This window comes from Remersonia thermophila, chromosome 6, assembly GCF_042764415.1.
Source record: "Remersonia thermophila strain ATCC 22073 chromosome 6, whole genome shotgun sequence".
Classification (NCBI taxonomy): Eukaryota; Fungi; Ascomycota; class Sordariomycetes; order Sordariales; family Chaetomiaceae; genus Remersonia; species Remersonia thermophila.
The window spans coordinates 2,954,668-2,973,525 of record NC_092222.1 but is presented as its reverse complement, the minus strand read 5'-3'; the positions used below and the strand labels follow the sequence as shown (position 1 = coordinate 2,973,525).

At 55.1% G+C, this 18,858-nt stretch overlaps 7 protein-coding genes across 7 annotated transcripts; 3 read left to right on the top strand and 4 right to left on the bottom strand.

Moving 5' to 3' along the window:
* Positions 1 to 422: 422 nt before the first annotated feature.
* On the bottom strand, positions 423 to 3,209 carry VTJ83DRAFT_6990 (uncharacterized protein; the record flags this gene model as incomplete). The annotated part of the gene is made up of 7 exons (XM_071013762.1): positions 423 to 533; positions 571 to 837; positions 931 to 1,077; positions 1,138 to 2,085; positions 2,155 to 2,616; positions 2,691 to 2,999; positions 3,060 to 3,209. 7 exons carry the CDS (start codon positions 3,207 to 3,209, stop codon positions 423 to 425), a joined length of 2,394 nt encoding a protein of 797 aa, XP_070864617.1.
* An 888-nt stretch (positions 3,210 to 4,097) lies between these two features.
* VTJ83DRAFT_6989 (uncharacterized protein) lies at positions 4,098 to 6,493 on the top strand (the record flags this gene model as incomplete). The annotated part of the gene is made up of 4 exons (XM_071013760.1): positions 4,098 to 4,239; positions 4,443 to 5,746; positions 5,817 to 5,954; positions 6,032 to 6,493. 4 exons carry the CDS (start codon positions 4,098 to 4,100, stop codon positions 6,491 to 6,493), a joined length of 2,046 nt encoding a protein of 681 aa, XP_070864616.1.
* Positions 6,494 to 6,612: 119 nt separating this feature from the next.
* On the bottom strand, positions 6,613 to 8,172 carry VTJ83DRAFT_6988 (uncharacterized protein; the record flags this gene model as incomplete). Its single annotated transcript, XM_071013759.1, has 1 exon — positions 6,613 to 8,172. The coding sequence occupies one exon, from the start codon at positions 8,170 to 8,172 to the stop codon at positions 6,613 to 6,615; it is 1,560 nt and encodes a 519-aa protein (XP_070864615.1).
* Positions 8,173 to 9,275: 1,103 nt separating this feature from the next.
* On the top strand, positions 9,276 to 10,347 carry VTJ83DRAFT_6987 (uncharacterized protein; the record flags this gene model as incomplete). Its single annotated transcript, XM_071013758.1, has 3 exons — positions 9,276 to 9,501; positions 9,563 to 10,138; positions 10,214 to 10,347. The coding sequence occupies 3 exons, from the start codon at positions 9,276 to 9,278 to the stop codon at positions 10,345 to 10,347; spliced, it is 936 nt and encodes a 311-aa protein (XP_070864614.1).
* A 1,036-nt stretch (positions 10,348 to 11,383) lies between these two features.
* On the bottom strand, positions 11,384 to 12,679 carry VTJ83DRAFT_6986 (uncharacterized protein; the record flags this gene model as incomplete). The annotated part of the gene is made up of 1 exon (XM_071013757.1): positions 11,384 to 12,679. The coding sequence occupies one exon, from the start codon at positions 12,677 to 12,679 to the stop codon at positions 11,384 to 11,386; it is 1,296 nt and encodes a 431-aa protein (XP_070864613.1).
* Positions 12,680 to 14,861: 2,182 nt separating this feature from the next.
* VTJ83DRAFT_6985 (uncharacterized protein) lies at positions 14,862 to 15,923 on the bottom strand (the record flags this gene model as incomplete). The annotated part of the gene is made up of 1 exon (XM_071013756.1): positions 14,862 to 15,923. The coding sequence occupies one exon, from the start codon at positions 15,921 to 15,923 to the stop codon at positions 14,862 to 14,864; it is 1,062 nt and encodes a 353-aa protein (XP_070864612.1).
* A 662-nt stretch (positions 15,924 to 16,585) lies between these two features.
* VTJ83DRAFT_6984 (uncharacterized protein) lies at positions 16,586 to 18,334 on the top strand (the record flags this gene model as incomplete). Its single annotated transcript, XM_071013755.1, has 2 exons — positions 16,586 to 16,825; positions 16,886 to 18,334. 2 exons carry the CDS (start codon positions 16,586 to 16,588, stop codon positions 18,332 to 18,334), a joined length of 1,689 nt encoding a protein of 562 aa, XP_070864611.1.
* Between the last annotated feature and the right edge of the window lie 524 nt (positions 18,335 to 18,858).

Sequence of the window (18,858 nt, the reverse complement as noted above, 5' to 3'; positions counted from 1 at the left end):
CATGGGCGGTGGCATGTAAGTCTTGCGTAGGGGTGGGGAAAGGTCTCCGTAAGTGAACCATAGTGGAGGGAATAATTACATGGGTGGTCGTCGAAACTGTACCAGACTGCATTCGGGTCATGTTCTACTTGTATCTTCTTGTCGTTAATATTTCGGTGATGTGAATTTTAATAATCACCTTGTAATACTACTCGTTTAACTATCTTATACGGTCCGTGCTAAAGAGGCGTGCAAGCTGTATGATCTGGTCCTATCAACCTCTGGTACTATTGCTATTTTGGTAGCAAACGCGCAATTTTTGTGGCAGTCCGCTCGCCTGTCCGTGTGGTATACAAAACCTAGTGAATGACTACCGTACCCTAGTGGTGCTCTTTCAAAAGTTACGCGATGAGCCAGACAGGAGGTTTGCATGAATAAAAAGATCAAGATATTCTCGGCCTCTCTAGGACGACCAATCTAGGCGCTGAGAGCAGTGTAATGTCTCTGCTCATGATCAAACGCAAGCCGAGCGTCCTTGAGCTCAAGGCCTGTCTCGACGACGACTTCCTCATCGGCTGCCCTTGGTGTGGCCCGCGCAACCGCATTGGCCTTTACCATGACTTCTTCCCATTCCTTCTCGGACTCACTGAGCCAGGTGATAGCACCGCCTGCCCCAAGCTCCAGCTCGTCACCCGTCTTGACGATGGTTCGGATGACGACGGACTGGTCCACTGTGCCACTGACGCATACATATCCCAGACTGCCTGAGTACACTCCGCGCCGGCGCTGCTGCTCCAGCTGCTCAAGGATCTGGACTGAGCGAAGCTTGGGAGCTCCGGTCATGGAACCAGGCGGGAAACATCTCTCCAGAACCTTGACCCCGCCGACTGTTGGGGCCACCTGGGACTGGATGGTAGTGACAAGCTGGACACGGTGTTCAGTACTCTATGAACATCTCTCATCGACTTGCTCCGCCGGAGCTAGGGGGGGACTAACTTGATGCACCGTCTGGTATGTCTCCACGTGAAGCAGCTTGGGGACCTTGATGCTGCTGGAGGGCGAGACGTTGTGGAGGTCAGATCGGATCAGGTCGACAATCTGCGAGTTATCCATGTGTGAGCAACATAGATCTCATAAGCGAAGTGGTTTTCAACATACCATGAGGTTTTCTGCCAGCTCCTTGACGTCCGTCGCGAGCTTGTTCCGTCTTCTAAGGTCCTCTTCCGGATCAGAGCTCACAGCTAGAGTGCCCTTGATGGGTTTCATCTCTGCCACGCCGTTGCGGTCAATTGAGATGAATCTCTCCGGGGAGGACGACAGGATCGTCGTGTCATGGGCTGGGAAATGGAGAAACGCCGAATAAGGCGCTGGGTTCCTGCCGCGCAAGTCGAGGTATAGAGCAAAAGGGTCCGCATCTGGGCTCTTGGCAAGGAACTTGGTGGTGAGAGTGAGCTCATACGTCTCACCCTCGCTGATGGCTTTCTTGGCTTGGACAATGGAGCTGGTGTAAGAGTCTTGGTTGTCCAGCGCGACGAACTCCGGCAGAGGATGGGGCTGACCATAGGGCGGAGAGGGAAGGCCGTCAAAGGAATCCCGGAAGCGGGAGACGAGGTCTGCGAACTCATCCTCGTCCAGCCCGATGGCTGATGTGGCTTCGATGGCTTGGCCAATGGGGTCGTGCTCTCCGCGGCGGATCAGACCGAACAAAGTCCACTCTCCGGTGTAGTTGTCGAGGCGGAGCACTCGGTCAGCGAAGATCAACTGGCTGTCCGGCCGGTCGTGCCTCTCGACCTCTGCGTCTGGGTATCGATGTCCTGGTAGAGACTCCCACTTCAGCTCGTAGCCAAAGTATCCAATGAATCCAACTTGGAGCAACGGCTGGCCGACTTCGGCGTCTTGATTTAGAGACTCGGGAAGAATGGCTTGTGTGTTCTTCAGCACCAGTTCGTGTTGGAAATGATCCAACCAATGCCAGTATGTGCCTCTAAGCCTTTCTGACTTGGTGATTCTACCCCCCTGGTGGACTGAAACGGTTCCCAGCTCGATTGAGTAGCTGAGGCTGAAGGCGGCAGAGGCGAGGTACGAGTTGCGTGAGTGAGAATCGCGGACCTGTATGGTGATTTTTATCAGTGCCTTGTTCCTGACTTGATGGGTCACGCATAGAAAGCATCGACATACTTTGGCACTGTCCAACCATGCCTCTCCATCAGCTGAAGATCCCCGAATGAGGCTTTGAAAGACAAGCTCGGGCTTCGGTCCCTTGCCAAGGGATGCCGACGCTACATAATACGGCGTATTTTGCCCATCCACGGACACGCCGCGAAGAGTCGTTGACTCAAAGGAATGATGTGCTTCATCGAGAAGGACGTCTGCGTTGAGGATGTGGCTGGGCAATGTGGCATTTGGTAGGATGCTTCGGCTGGTCCATTGGTTTGCCGGCCGACTCGTGGCCCAATAGCTCAGGACAATGTCGCGGAAGTTGGAAAGAATCTTGGCGCCGTGCTCGGAGCAAACACTTTCCGGGTGCCATTGCGTGCCAAATATCGGCCGTCTACGGTGCTGCAGACCCATCAGAACCTTCCGAGATGAATCTTCTGGGTCATAGGTCCAGGCCGTTGCCTCGAGCTCAGGTGGAAGCGCTAGGACATGTCAGCCAAAGTGGGACATGGGATATAAGACTTGGGAGCCGTCACGGGATAACGCAACTCACATTCGATGTCAAGGACCAGGCTGTTGTACCTCACACCCCAAAAGCGTTGAGGCAGGTCTCGAAGCACCCCGATGGCTTTGTGATGAATTTCAGCTGTCTGGCCATGCTTGATGTTCGGTGTGTTGATGATGGTGGCTCCGAGAGACGTGCCGATGCCCTGGTGGCCGAGGCAGATTCCCAGAATTGGAATGTCCACCTCTTTGATGAGCCTGGAGTTGAATCCAAAGTCTGACTCTCTCTCCGGTGTTCCCGGGCCGGGAGAAAGAATAATGGCATCCAAGGATGGCAGCAGCTCGGTCTTGAAGGTATCCCTGGGATTTCACTGTCAGAAATCGTCCACGAGCTATTCTGGGCTAGAAAGGCACTCATACCAATCGAACTGGTCGAAACGAACAACGGCTACACTCCATTCAGGATAGGTGCTGCCATCCTGACCCGTCTGAGAGCCTTGGAGCAGTTGGAGGATGTTGTTGGTGTAAGAGTCGTAGTGATCAATGATCAGCACCTTCACGGTACCCATGTTTGCGGACAGGCAAGTGTTAGACGACTCGAGTCACGGTTTGCTAAAGACAGCAATAAGCATGAACTCCAGCACTGTTTTCGAGCTAGGTTTGTCCCAATATGTATTCACGAACCCTTCCAAGGACGCACTCATTGCAAGATCCTTATCTCCTGCCTGTCTCGACAGGCCCTAATGCCCCCTTCCACCAATCTATGAGCTACTAGATCCATACACGGAGCGTGGGGCCGCATGGCGAGGCACAGCGAAACACGGCTAATGGAGAGGGTGCTTGCCCCGGCCTCCCAGCATGCTAGTTAGCTTAGGTGCTGGGTTTCTTGAATGACGTGACAATGTTTAATCGCCTCGGTTGCTCCTGGCATCGGGCTTCTACGGCCGACCCAGCCTCACGCGGCATGCGAAGCCCAGTGAACCATCTCCGTGGCAGAGTTACGAGAGCGGACCGGTCATCTACCGACGGGCACAGCTCCGGTCGCAAGGGGGTGAGCTTATGGGTGTGAGATGTCGGTTCAAGGTCCGTGAGATCGCTGCCAGGGGCAATAGGGCGGGATGTGTTTGCTGCTTTGACGCATATGTGTGACCACGTCGGCGTATCCAGCATATTCTTAAACGCATAGAACGATAGGTACTTGTGATGACTTCTGCGAACATTGGATTGGACCGGCCCTAAGCATGATGAAATGCTTGGCTCGTCTTGTGCAGTCACTGTCAGAGGGACCCCTGCTCGGTCAAACAAGGGTCCGAATCCTTCAGCTCGCAACTGAGACTCGGACAGGACTTGCCCTTGGCGTTCATCCGTTGCCGACTTCAACTCCGCATTCCCCCCCGAAAGCTGCCCGAGAGAAACAAGCCACTATGTCTGGGCGCTCAAGTCCGGGCTACACAGCAATGCAGGCATCTGACGACCGAGAGACTCACCGATTCCACTCTTTGCACAACGACGGTCGATCCGTCGCCCGCCGGCGGAGAGACTCCTCCAAGCACCAAGGGCCATGGCGCTGTGAGAACTGCCCCAGGGAGTTTGCCCAGAGTAAGTCGAAGTCCCGTTTGCCCCCCCTCCCCCACTCTGGTCCCCCACCGTCACTGCCAGTCCCCAGCCCTGGGCCCCGGGGTGACAGTGTGCCTCAGCAAGACCACAGCACCGCCCCTGCCCGCCCAGCTCCAGGTGTCCCGGAGTCCTCCTGTTGCGCAATCCCAGCGCTTCTGCACAAGCCCCAAGCTAAACGCCCGCAGAGGAGTATCGATACAAGCACCAGCAAAGGTGCATCCAGGCCTTGAATCGGCCGAAGCACTCCAAACAAAAATCGTGCATCGCTTGCGCTGGGTCTAAGCTCAAATGTGACCTGGGAACACCGTCTTGCTCTCGGTGCCTCAGCAGAAATAAACCTTGTCAATACGTTTCCCTCAATGCGCCCGAGACGAGCGGCCCCGACCCTCCCGAGAACCACGTCACGGTTTCGGGGACGAACGATCTCTATTTCCCGGGTATCACAGACGACTTTGGTCGAGCCCGAAGCGAGACAATATCACTTCTTCCGGGTAACAATGTCGCGGATGTGAATATCAGGGACGCCGAACTCGTGGCCGGACTAGAACTCGACTTCAGCATGAGAGCATCATCGCACAACACTCAGCAGGGAACTGCCAACAACACAAACTCTCCATCACAGCAACAGCTTCAACGGAACGCCTCGACCCTGCGAGATGCGGCAGAGACCCTCGCCAACTGGCCCATGGACGCCGATTTCAACGGTGTACCCAACCCTGGTGAGACCAGCAGACAGGGCTCTATCGCAGCGCCCTCCCTGGCCAGCCCAGGATGGCCTCGAATGCAGCCTTTTGGGGTCAGCGCTGCCAGCAGCCGCAGTGGCAGCTCCTCCAGCCGGTGGCATCTGGACAACGAGTCATGGACGTCCCGCAGCCCCCTGCTTACCTCTGAGGTCCATTTCGGTGCGGACATGGACGACGACTTCCTCAGACACACGCCAGCCATGTCTACCAACAACGACATGAACTTTGACCTCCTTGGATCCATCGGAATTTTAAAGAGGCACCGGATAGACACCGCGCAGCAGCGGGTGCAAAGCCCACAGGGCTTGGCGAAAAGCGGCTTCAGCAGCAACTCGTCAGTCGGCTACTTCCAACAAGCCACGCCCAGCGGGCTAGCACCGGTGACGGGAAACTCTTCCACCGCCCAGAAGGACCAGGACACGGGGGACAAGACACTTCACGATGCAGTCACGAACACGGCAGCTCCCCGTCCCAGCGCCTGGCCCACGTCTTGTCCTTTCCACAAGCTGAACAGCGATGATGCCCTCGTCAAGATCATCCGTAGTTACCCCAGAATCATGGTTCGTCCGGGCTGCTATCCGCCTTTTGTGCACCATAAGCTGTACAGGTGCGGCGCGGGAGATATCGCCGAGCCACTCGCCCGGGCGTTCTGCTGTGTCGGGGCTTTTTACGCCTCAGTGCCAACCAGCGAGGGCTTCGTCTACAACATGATCAGCGAAGAGAGCAGGCGTCTGGTGCAGAGATTTGTAAGTGGGCCGTCCCTCTCGTCTGCGAAGGAAGCCACATCGCCGCGTCGATGAACTGACCCCGTGTTAGCACCGCCCGCCCGGCTCGGACAGCGACGTGCTAGCCGTGCTCCATGCCATGTGCATTTACCAGATCATCGGCTTCTTTGCAAGCACCAACGCCGAGCATGCACGAGCCACAGAGCTGCATCACTCGTTCTTTCTCAAGGTATGTAGGCAGGCCCTGAACCATTGCCCACCCCTGATGAACACCTACCTGAATCCTAACAATCGCCCTCCTGCTAGATGACGCGTCTTCTTATCCGCCAGTACCTCCAAGATCTCTCGCCAAGCGATGTCAACCCAGAGATGGCCTGGCGGAAGTGGATCGTGAACGAGACTATCCGCAGGACAGTGTTCCTCGTCAACGCCATCAACACGCTGTCTTGCAGGGTACAAAAACAAGGCGCAAACTTCTTTGAGGCGCTTGACGATGATCTGGTCCGCGACATGGCGCTCCCCGCGTCTGATCGACTGTGGAAGGCCTCGTCGGCCGAGGAGTGGTTGGCCGTGCGGGATCAACTCAGCCCCGAGGAGACAGCAACCAGCAGGCTGACGGTGCAGCAAGCCATTGATCATTTCTTTGGGCCGATACGGGGTGGGGACAGCAGTCGGTTAAGCACTGCCTACGCACAGTTTGCCCAGCTTGACGACTTTACTCGGTTGGTCGTGGCGACCGCTGGGCCAAACGTGGATTATCAGACTTGAAGTGCATGTAATTACAAATGCTTGGTATCGAACGGACGCGGTCATGGTAATATCAGCACACATGTTCATTCCTGACATAGTTACTAATATCCTCCTAAACTGACCATCTCCATCGTTGGTCATGCCCCCAGTGCCGCCACATTCTTGTTGTTCGTAGAGTCATCAAAAATCACAAAACGCTCCGAAAATCCCTTGCCAGTCTTGTCAATAGCCTCTAAGTCGTCCGAGTCCCTAAATAAAATAACGTTCTCGGGGTACAGCTTCCCGAGCAGTGCCAGTTTGATGACGGGTTCTGGAGCCGGGATGATGTGAATGGTGCTCGGTTTCCCTTCCTGCGCTCGCGGTGAGGTGACAAGGCCAGGCTGAGACAAGATGTCAGCGGTGCTGTGCACGAGGGCCGTCGAGGGAAAGTGTTTCGCTATGGTCGCGATGCCGGTGCCGTTGGTCTTGCTCCTTGACGTGACCTCATAGGCGTACCGGCGGCCGCGGGCGATCTGGCCGAGGTCGACGGCTACGCACGTCCCAGAGTCAAGGGTCAGTCTTAGCTTGACTATGCGTCGGAGGCTATCATTTCCACCGTCAATGGCAAAGGACGACTCGGTCACCGAGGTGCGCGCCTTCAGGAGGGAGCTCGGGTTCCATCCGTCGGCGGGCACCGCGAGCTCCTTCTTGTTCACTTCAAACCGTGGGGCACTGAAGTAGTCTTTGTGCTCGTAGTCGAAGAGGACCTCTGTCTCCGAGTTATCGATGCGCGCCGGATGATATCGGAGGAGATGCAAGGACCTGGATCCGGAGAGGAAAGAGGGAAGGACGATGCCCTGAGAGTATTGGAAGCCGTAGCCGCCAGGGGGGAGCTTCCGCGTCGTAAAGACCTTGGCCAGGTTGACGATGGCTGTGTGCTGCACAGATCCCGTCAAACAGTGCACAAGAAACAACTTCCGGGGCTCCTCGACGTCGCGGATGCCTTGGGACCCCTCAGGGATGATGAGCGGGACCTCATCAAAGTTCTCAAACGGCAAGAGGCTATCGCGCAGGAGGATCATGCGATGAAGCCACTCGTTGTACAGCTCCATCAGCTGCGCGTTGCTCCGGGGCCCAAGCAGGAGCGAGGCCACGGCAGGCGTCCACAGATGCCCTTCACAAGGGCTTCTAATGCGCAGGGTTGCGTCGGCCGCCGAGGGTCCCGCGGCGTCGTGAACGTATCGGATGAGCGCTTTGGCGACCCGTGTTGCTTGGTAGGCAATCTCCCGGCGAGCCGTGTCCTGGGGCGAGTGCGCCGAGTGCGTCAAAGGTAGAGTTGATTCCCGTCCGCTCGTCGCCAGCGAGGCCGCAAGCCCATCCACCAGGACCGACCTCGCAGGGGGGTCGGTGGGCGGGCCCTCGCCGAGCTGAGCAACGACGGCATTCAGCAGGGGGGAGATGCTGGCTACCAGTTGGCGGACATCATATACGCCCGGCGGAGTCTGTGTTGCACTGGCCATGCTGGCTTGGAAGGATGGAGAAGACCGCTGGGCAGCGTCATTCGCGCCGTTGACATGAGACGCGGGAGTTGCCAGCGTGGTGTTGCGAAGATATCCGCCGGCAAGATTCCAAGAGGGGCTGATCGTGTGACCGAATGCAAGGCCTGCAAGGTTCGCGAGGCGATAAGGAGCGGGAGAAGACGAAAGGGTGGGTAGCATGGTGGGAGATTAGCTGCGCGGATTGGGCGCTCGCCAGAATAGCGAAGAAAGGCGTAGTGTGGTTTGTTTAAGAGGGGCACACGAGTAACAGGTCGGACACACCACTTGAGGGGATTTGGAGCTTGGCGGTGAACATGAGCAGGAGATGTCTCGGACGGGATGAGAAGGCGAGGGTCACAGGTTTGGGTGGCTCCAGTCCAGCTCTGACCATTTCCTGAATCCCGGGAGTCTGGTTGGGCAAATGAACGGATGTTGGAGCACCTCGAGGCCATCCATGTCCGACACTATGCCGCTCACGATCGGTATCCCCAGTGCTGGGTTTCACGCTCTGCGCCGACAGTTGACTTGAACAGAAGACTCGCCGGCCTGGACGCAGATTGAACTTGTCTATAGTAAAGACGACATTCTCCAACACAATTTTGATGATGAGACGATGATCCATTACATTGTTCGCCAGGGCGCCGTCGCAGCCGGCACAATGCAACATTCATTAACATTGTGCTACATCAAGCTCGAGTCTCACGAACCCTTCGGTTTCTCTCGATGCTCCTGAGCATACGGATTGGCTCGGACAAGGTTCTTGCCCATCTCGGAGTTGAATGGCAGCGGTATACAGGGGCTTTCGGGGTTCGATGGCTGTCCGTTGTGGGTCTTTCGGAGGTGGATGGAAATCATGCGTCGGACTTGTATGGCAGCGCATGTGTAATAGTGGGACTCAGGAACGTCGGACTTGGCACCAACTAATGCACCGGGGCAGCATGCACCGCAGTGGCACGCTGGATCAGGATTAAGCCGAACTAACACGGGACGAAGCTAACGCAGTAAATTCTACTAAGTTCTGAGTCGTAATTGAGTAAGGCAAGTTGCTGGCTCTGGACAAGCGAATGTTTGCTGGAAATGTCGTGATTGTACTTCGCTGAGAGGGGCCGGAGCCCCGGTATGACACTAAGCAGAGAGTATGTCGTAACCAGTCGACTGAAAAGATAGCAGGCGGCCACCAAATATCGGCTGCGTCCAGCTTCAAAGCTGCTGCTGCTTTGTCTGGTCCGTTCCTGCCGCACTCGAATCAGCTCTTGCTCCAACCCCCCCGTCCCACTCCAGTCATGGCTGCACCATCCTCAGCTCCCGTGGCTGCTACAAGCTCGGGTTCGCTGCCCACATTCACTGGCACCGAAGGCGCTTACATGTTGCCTCATCATAAAAAGGAGATCGAGCGACTTCATCGCCAGCATGAATTCATGAACACGACCACGGGCGGCCAATTGCTGCTTCCTCGAATTATTCCTCAGCAGCGTTCTCTGCGCGTCCTTGACTCTGGCGCAGCCGATGGTTGGCTCCCGTCACTTTCCCTTTCCCAACGTCTGTTCGAGTTCAACTGACCATTCAACAGGATTCTGGCTGCGCGACTTGCCGCGCCAACTGCCGTCCAAAGATTTGGCTCTCTTTGGCGTGGACATCGGGTCTTCCTTGTTCCCAGCCCCGGGCGAAGCAGCAGCTTCGGGATCGCAGGCGGATCTCCGCACTCATGACATTCGCACTCCGTTCCCGGAGTCTTGGGGCTGGGCAAACACCTTTGACGTTGTCCACCAGCGTCTTCTCATCTGGGGAATCAAAGCCTCTGAATGGCCCGTTGTGATCTCAAATCTCATCAGCGTTCTGAAGCCTGGCGGCTACATCCAACTTGTGGAAGCTGAGTGGATTGACCCGGCGAATCCTGCCTCAGAAGTGACCCGACCAGAGTTGGCTAAGCAGGCAGCCCTGCAGAAGTGGTCTACTGCCAGCTTTGGCATGGACATAGACATTGCCTACAAGCTGGAGAAGCTCCTCAGCGACGCCGGGCTCGAAGACGTTGGGGTCGTTCAGTTTGACCACGGGTACGGCGCACTAGCCAAAGCCGAAAGTCAGAAGAACGTTTCTGCCGAGCTCTGGGTGGATTGTTTCAGGACTCTGGACGAGAAGATACCGAGTGAGTTTGACCCCAATCCGACCCAACCACGTTCATGGACCTGTGGGCGCTGACCACACTACCCCCACATCACAGCCGGCGGCATCCCAGGTGTAGCTGCCAGTGCCCGAGAGTTCCACGAGTTTCTGGACAGGTTGGAGGTTGAGATCAAGACTTATGGGTACCAGCCCAAGCTCAACTTTGTGTATGGCCGTAAACCACTGCAGTAGTCAGGTTCACGTTCTAGCAACAGACAAATTCAATGATTCAGTTGCTGATACCTTAAAGTATGTTGCATGCTAAGGCGATTCTGTTTAAGTTATTTCATTTTTAGTATATTTCTTTTTTCTTTTCTTTCTTTGCTAGTTTCTCTCCTTTCTTTCTGTCTTTTCTTTTCTCTGTGTTTCAACGGATGTTTGGGCACTGTTCTAGGTCCCCCGACACCGTCCCTAGCCCGATGATGGACATAAGAACCTATCGACTCCTAAGTAGGGAACCGTCGGGATAATGACAGCGGACAATGGTTTTCAAGAGAACCTCCTTGACTGGACACCACAGATGAGTACCACCATCGCCGAAGAAACAAACACAGCAAGGCTCCAACGCCATTTTATACAGAGGGACACATTTCAGACCGTGTAGTTACAAAACAATTCCCTTATAGTGCACGTGACTTTCTCTATATACCCCTAACCCTTGCAATCGCACTACGTACAGTCGAAGCCATCAATCCATCAACTGCAGTGAGAATCAATCAAATCAATCAACCTCACAGGCGCTGAATAGCTTAAAACGCAATAACATTAAGAGACTGCAATTTGCAGCGAACCTGGCCATGTAGTGCATGCAAAATCCTATCCCTCAAAGCGCCTCAGACGTTGCCTCCCACTATGTCAGCAATCATGACCTCTCCTGCCATAATTATATTACCCTCCCTTGCCATTGCCTGACTCGTCTGCCCTCGGTGGCCCTGGTCTTGGTCACCCTGCCCAACAACTGTTTATAATATGCATTTGCGCGATTTGATAGATTTCGCTGGGTTGTATAGGTGGAATGTTGGTTGCAAAATGGCAGATTTCAGAGATTTCGCCGTGGTATTGATCGATTGATGCCTGCGAGCGAAGGTGCGATTGCATGGGTTAGGGGTATATATGGGAAATGTCACCGTACGGTCAGGAAAGTGTTTTTTCGTATACGGTCCGAAAAGAGTTCCTCTGTATCATGAACGCAAGTCTATGAAGGCCTAGCTCCAGCGCTCGCCATTGATCACTCTCGTTCTCGCCCCTTCACCGCCCTCACAAAATTCGCAAACTCTTCTATCAACCGAATGGCCTGATCTCGCGAGAGCCTTGGATCGCAGAGAGACTGGTAGCATGTACCGAGATACTCATCGTCGCGACCCATGACAGTCTCATCCAAACACTCGGTAACGTTGTCGCCAGTCTGTTCAATGTGAATCCCGCCCAAGAAGCTTCCACAAGCCTGATGTACGGTGTACGTTTCCTTCAGCTCGGCAAGCATTTCTTCCAGCCGGCGAGTCTTTATACCCGACGGCGAGGAAAAGGTGTTTCCGTGGCACGGGTCGCTCATCCAGAGCGGAATGTGCCCGCTCCGCCTGACTGCGTCGATGATGGGTGGAAGTACCGTTTGCGCGCGGCCGCGGCCGAGCCGAGTGATCAAGGTAACCTTGCCCACTGCCATTGGGTCGGCCAGGACATTGAGGAGAGCGACGACGCCTTCCGGGGTTGCGGTCGGGCCGAGCTTGACCCCGATGGGGTTTCGCAAGCCCCGGGCATACTCAATGTGTGCGCCGTCGAGCTGCCGGGTGCGTTCACCGAGCCATATTGTTGTGGCAGAGAGATTGTAACGGTTGTGCGTGAGGGACGCCTCGTAAGGCAGATGCAGGGCCTCATGAGACGTGAACAGGCTGAACTCGACCTTCTTGCCGTCAGATGCATGCGAGGTCAGGTGCAAGGGCATCTTTCTGAGCATCCTCTGCGCTGCTGCCGAGTACATGTATCCCAGGAGCAGACGTCGGTGGTCTGGCTCACGCTCAGATGGGTCTTCCGAGTTGACGTTGTGGCCCCTGAATGCGTGGACCACCTCGCCACTCGGGAGTGTCTCGAACAGGTTGGACCGTGGTTTTGCAAATTGACCCGCAATCCGTCCGATGACAGTGGTAGGGACCTGCAGGGCCTCCTCGAGGATTTGGCTCTGGGCGAAGAGGAGGTCAACCTTTCGCTTCACAATGTCCCACTTGACATCAGCGAAGCTCTCAGCGCAATCACCGCCTTGTATGATGAACCCTGAGCCCAAGGCAGCGTGAGACAACCGCTCACGAAGTTGATCGACCTCCCAATCGCTGACAAGCGGAGGCAGCTCCCTCAACAAGGAACAGGTCTGGCGCAGGCCGTCGATGTCGGCATATTGAACTGCCTGGGCAGCGACCTTGGACGTCCACGAATCCGCTGTCCATTCTGATGGGTCGACCTCGTCCCGGAAGATGATCTCTTTGGTCGTGACGCTGACGTCGAAAAGACTCTTGACCTCTGGCGTCGCCATAACTAAGAGTCTCACGCTTATGTTGCTCTGTGTTACTTTTATTAGCACTATACTTCTCAGCTATGTTGTTGTCGACCGGGGCACTCAACTAGCTGCGGCTCTTTTCGCAGGTCTAGCGGGGACTACCCCAAGATGGACACTAGGGCTTCTTGTGAGGCCTGGATGAATGGGTAGAGTAGCCAGGAATCTTGCGGACCTCTGAAGCCTATCCTGGGCGCTCAACTGCATGGAGACTATGGACATGAGGGCAACCGTTTTAAGTCATGACTTGGTTAAACATCCATGGATGGACCCCCGCGTTCACGCCCTCACGCTTAGCCGCAGCAGACACTCAACTGAGTCTGCAACCATTGGGAACTTGTTCGCCAGCGGTTGAGTACCGCTGCCACCAGACCTCCCGTCATCCCTGGTCCTAATGGACAGGCAGGACTTACGACATGGATGCAGCTTCCTTTCCCAGGTCCGTCGCTCGGTGAGCCGCCTTCATCATCCGCCCGAGTATGGTGAAAACTATAGTAAGCCGTTCAGCGCCGAATGGGTACCCTGTGATTCTCTAGCATCGGAGTGAAGTCCGAGAAGTCGCCCACATGCAGAGAGATCTGGATCCGATAACGTTATAGACGACTTAGTCGCATTATGCATGTAAACATTATAGAGAGGGTACAACAAGATACACCTGGCGGCGCAGGAAGCGCCATGCTACGGCTTGGCAGCCGACCGCGCCGTTCCGCTAACCTGCTGACGCAAGACATTCCTTGCAATTCTTGCTTGGCGACTGGGCGAGCAAAGGCCCACCTTTGCAAGCGCCTACTTCAGCAGGACAGTTGGATGTGGTCGTAACAGAATTTGCCCGCATGTACTTCTAACAGCTACTATACCTGTTACAAAAGGATGCAAAAGTGCAGACTTTAACAGAGGATTATCTAATGGGAAAAGAATACTATATATTTTGTCAAAGTTATTTAGATAAGTAATAACGTTAATACCTTCGTCTGCGTGTGTGGAGAGGGCGCGGAAACCGTTGTGCACCTGGCGGTTTGGTGCTAGCACCTCCTAAGGCTTAGACCCTGGAACCCCCACGCGATTCGGACTCGCCCGGACCTCTACATACTACGGGCTTCATGGTGGAGGAACCCGGGCTCGGAGGCTTGCAAAAGGGGTGGTGAACTAGCTCCTGCAGTCGGGGAAGCTCCCGGACCTGAGTAGGCTAGCTGCAAGGCTAGAACTAGACTCGGAGAAGGATTTGCGCTAGCTGGTCCACAAGGGCCCCCCGGCCCGGCCGGCCCAGCTAGTCTTTTGCGGTTGTAAGTAGTATGTAGACTCTGAGGGTGGTTCTGAAGGAGAGGTATAGTTTTTTTACCCGACCCCAGGGTACGGCTCTCCCGTGCGCTAGTGGCGGCGAGTCCTGGTAAAGGTGCAACGACGCAGGACCAACAATACCGTAATCATAGTAGTAGAGGGTTGCATTAGAGGAAGCAAAGTTAAGAAGCATTTGTAAAGGGGTATAAAACAATCAACTGCGCCTACACTATGATTTCGGGGATAGGGTCAGAATTGATCCAGTATCGATTTATAGTCATCGGAGTTTTTAGCTTAGTTAAGCCAAGAGAGGGGATCAGCTTAGGTCTGCCGGGTGGAGGGGGAGGGGGATAAAAGAGATTGATGTTATGTGTAGTTACGGTCGTGCAGGGATGGCGATGGGGTTGGCGAATCCCGAAGCTTTGGTGCTTAACGTTAATTGTTAGACCGATGTCGTAGTTGCCGACCCCGAAATGGAAGGTTAATGTCGGCTCTGCATCGTGACCGCTTCCGCTGCATGTGCCCTCGGTACCACCACATGCTCGGGTACGCACGGGATAAGTCAGAGGACAACTGATGTGACATGCTGTGCATTGCTCTGAGTCGCAATGGCAGCCACGCAAGTTGAGCTCCTCCATCCGAGGGCAAGATCGCTAACATGATTCATACCGTGTGATGGTTATTTCAATCTAAGCCAGAATACCAAACCGGGGTTCCTGCATCCAATAGGGCAGCTCAGGAAGCTCACGTTCTGATATCAACAAGTTAGATTGCGTGTAACTAGGTGAAGGTAGCTAGCTATCTGGATCTTGCCATACTCCCAATCCTCCGCGGCATTTCCGCATTTCCATGCTGAGGGATCGACATGCGTCTTCCCTTCCTTTTACAGCACCTTTGTGGGCACAACCGGTGCTGCAACAACCTTCCCAGGCGCATCCCGCTGCATGTCATCGGTCCATGTGGCGGTATTCTGGCCCTTTTTGTGCAGGTATGCCAGGCGCTCGACGACATGCTGCCCGGCATAGACAGGGCCGTACTTCTTCGGCGTCGCCTCTGTGCAGCATGCGTCAAGGGGCTCCACAAGCGCGTCCCGGTTGGGATGGCCAAACCAGGCGATGGCATAGCGAGCCGGGATGACGTCCGGGATGTTGCCATTCTCGTCCGGCCGCGGCTCAGGCTCCACGACGCGGTGCTCGGTGGACAGGAGCTGGTCGTTGAACCAGCGCGCAAGGAGGTCGCCGACGTTGATGATGGCGTACCCGGGAATGGGCGGCGCTTCGACGTACGTCCCGTCCGTTCGACGGACCTGCAAGCCCCCACTATTGTCGTTGAAGAGGAGGGTGAGGGTGCCGTAGTCGGTGTGCGCCGATGCGCGCAGCCGGTTGCGAAGTCCAGCCCGCGTCGTCTCGGGGTAGTAGATGACGCGGAAGAAGTGGTCTCGTGCATTCACGTGTGGCTCGAAGAAGTTTTCGTCGATGCCCACTTGCTGCGCGAGGGCGCGGAGGAGCACCAGGTGAACCTGGTGGCATTTCTCGAAGAAAGAGTTCATGTCATCGCGGAACTCGGTCCAGCCTTCGGGCCATTGGTTGGGCCTTGTGGGATCGTTCTCCTTCCCAATGTCGAAGGCCTCCTTGAGATCAGACGTGTCCTTGTTGCCTGAAGTACGAGCGGGAGAGAACCAGCCGTGGAACCCTTTGGACTCTCCTGTCTCGACCTTGGCCTTCTCAGATTCGGGCAAGGCAAAGAACTGCTTGGCATGTTCGAAGAGCTTGTTTTGCTCAAAGATAGGAATCGAGTGGTTCGCGAGGTACACAAAGCCAACGTCCACGAAGGCCTTGAAAAGATTCCTCTTCTCCTCCTCGCTGGCTTTGCGGGCCTCGGGGGAGTCTGAGAATTCGGCGCCAATAATCTTGGCGTAATCGATGATGGGAAGATTTGGAGCCATCGCTTTGTGCTGGTGCCAAAGCTTAGAACCGACGACAGATCTTGGTATATTGATAACTGAGCACCGAGAAAAGCACTGAGAAATGGACCTCAGACAATCGATTGGCACAAGACTCGTCTGGTTATCACTGGAACCGCTTTAGTTGTCTTATTTCTCAAAAAGTAAGGTACGTATATGTCACATTGCAAGACAGAACCCTCGTTCCCCGAGGTCCGGAGATCCCAGGTTCCAAGTGATTGCGGCACGGGGTGGCGCATGGGTTGCATCGGAGACGGGGCCCGGAGGCCAGGCATAGGACGGATCGGACCCCGAGAAGACCTACATCTTGTATCCACAGAGAAACTCCGACAGCGGGAAAGCTTATCAAGAATTGCGTGCTTGGCGATTCCTTGGAGGGCGCGCAGGGGCCGCAGGAAACCAAGGAGAGTGCGAGAGCCGGTCAACCTGCATCCCGAGTTCTCAGTCACGTATTGCGTAATCCCAGTCCTGCATGAAACCATTGGACCGAGCCTTACCCAAACGTGATAGAACGGATACATCTGGGTGCGCGATGGTGGCATTATACGAAGGCAAAAATAAATAGGAGACTGTCCCAGTGTTCCAGATAGGAGAATCGCCAACAGGACGGACAATCAACAGTCAGCAGTGGCCGAGATCTCATCATGGTCTTTGAATCCAAGCTTCCCAAGGTTGACGCTCCCGCAACGGACGTCTTCAGCTTCATTTTTGAGAAAGGTCGGGACAATTATCCGAGAGACAAAGTCCTGTATCGCGTTCACGAGACTGGGGAGACCTTAACTCTCGATGAACTCGAAGGACAGAGTCGCCGGCTCGCTTCTGTCCTGGTGAAGAAGTATGGCATCGGACCAGACGATGTCATTGCCTTCTTGGCCAACAACTCGGTATGCCCGCCGCATAAGGTTATTTGACGGAACAGAGCAGATAGCTGACGGAGGCACCAGATTACTTACCCTATTGCCTTTTTTGCTGCCCTAGCTGCCGGAGCGACCATCTCTCCGATCCCCGTGCAGCAGGGACTTGATGCCCAGGCCGTTATCCCAAGGCTTGAGCAGGCCGAAGCGAAGCTCATCTTCACGGACGAAAGCCTGGCCCCCGTATCCAAAGCGGCCGCGGAAGGTTACAATGACATTCCACTAATCAGCCTCACTGCCGGGCCTGGCAGTGCTCAAATTCCCACAGTCAGTGACCTCCTGGCCGGGGAAGACGAGGAGTTCCGCGGTTTCAAGTTGTCGACTAGAGAAGAGACAGAGGAACATTACGCCTTCATCTACCGCACAAGCGGGTCGTCTGGCAACGTCAAGTCCTTCTTGACTACTCACGCTCACTGGGCCGCAAATCTCTTGACCACGAAGCTGACGGTTCCCCACGACACCGACCCCGCCAAGGATGTTTGGATCTCGTCCCTGCCCTTTGCCTACGGCATCAACGCGAAGCTCAACATGGGCTTGAACATCCTCCTTGGCATCCCGGTCATCATTCTCCAACAACCATTCGATCAATCCACGTTCCACCTCATCGACACCTACGGGATTACCTTCCTATTCGTCACTCCGCCGCTGGCCGCACAGATCGCCAAGTCCGAGAAGAAGGAGGGCACCACGTTCTCCTCGATCAAGTGGCTGCTGTCTGCTGGCGCGCCCGTGCACACCAAGATCCGGGACGCCGTCCGGGACAAGTTCAACGGTGTCCCGTTGACCCTGGAATGGGGGACCACGGAAACCCTGCTCATAGCACTTCAGATCGACGAGGCATCGAAGGTGCCTGGTTCGAGCGGAACGTTAGTTCACGGGTTTCAAGCCCGAGTGCTCGACATTGAAACCGGCAAAGACCTCGGCTACAACGAGCAGGGTGAGATTCTCGTCCGCAACACACTCGCCAAGTTCGCGGGATACAAGGATAACGAGGTCGCCAACCGAGATTTCGATGCGGACGGGTGGTTCCGGACCGGAGATGTCGGGTATCTCGACGAGAACTCCAATGTCTTCATAGTCGACCGTCTCAAGGAGCTCCTCCGTGTCGGGGACGGGTATGGCACCCACGCGTCGGCCGATGAGTTCGAGGCTGTGCTCTTTGATCACCCGGCCGTGTCTACGGCTGTGGTCGTTGGTATCAGAGACCAGGAGACCCAGCAAGAGCATCCTACTGCCTTTGTTGTCTTGCAGCCTGGAGCAGTTCACAGTGATTCGCCCGATGCGTTCCAGCGCTTGGCTGAGGAACTGGAGAGGTATACGGAAACAAAGCTGGGAAAGTTCAAGAGGCTGTCTGGCGGAGTGTGGTTCGTGGAGAAGTATCCATACGTCGGTTACAAGATCAACAAGCGGAGGCTGAAGGAACTGGTCGATGTCGGGAGGGTGAACAATACGCCTCGGTGGATTGGAGCCGTAGCATGATCAAGGTGTTGACTTTCCTTGGTTTTTTTTTTTTTTTTTTTTTTTTGTCATGGTAGTTAGAGATTATCGTATTGTTCACCCTGAGCACTGATGCGTCGTTCCTCTTGCTCACGCCTGGCCCTCACGCCTGGGTACAGAGGTGCCCTGCTCAAACTCTGAAAAAGCCCAAAACTGATCACTGCATGCACACCTGTATGGATTTAACCGACACTTTTCGGACCGTATACAAGACACCAGACCGTATACCTGACAATTCCTATACATAACCCTAACCCTTACCAGTGATTCGCTGTATGTCGATCGATGGCGGCGAGTGCAGGCGCAATTGCAAGGGTTAGGGACATGTATGGGAAATTTCACGTGTACGGTCCGAAAAGTGTGTCTCAACGGTTAAATCCAATGTCTCGATATTTCATTGCTATTCCCAAAACCAAAGTTTCCTGCCTCGAGCCTCCCCACAACGCTATACGTTTCTCAATACCACCTTGCGCGCGGCTACTGGCCATTCGTATCCTTTCAAGCCC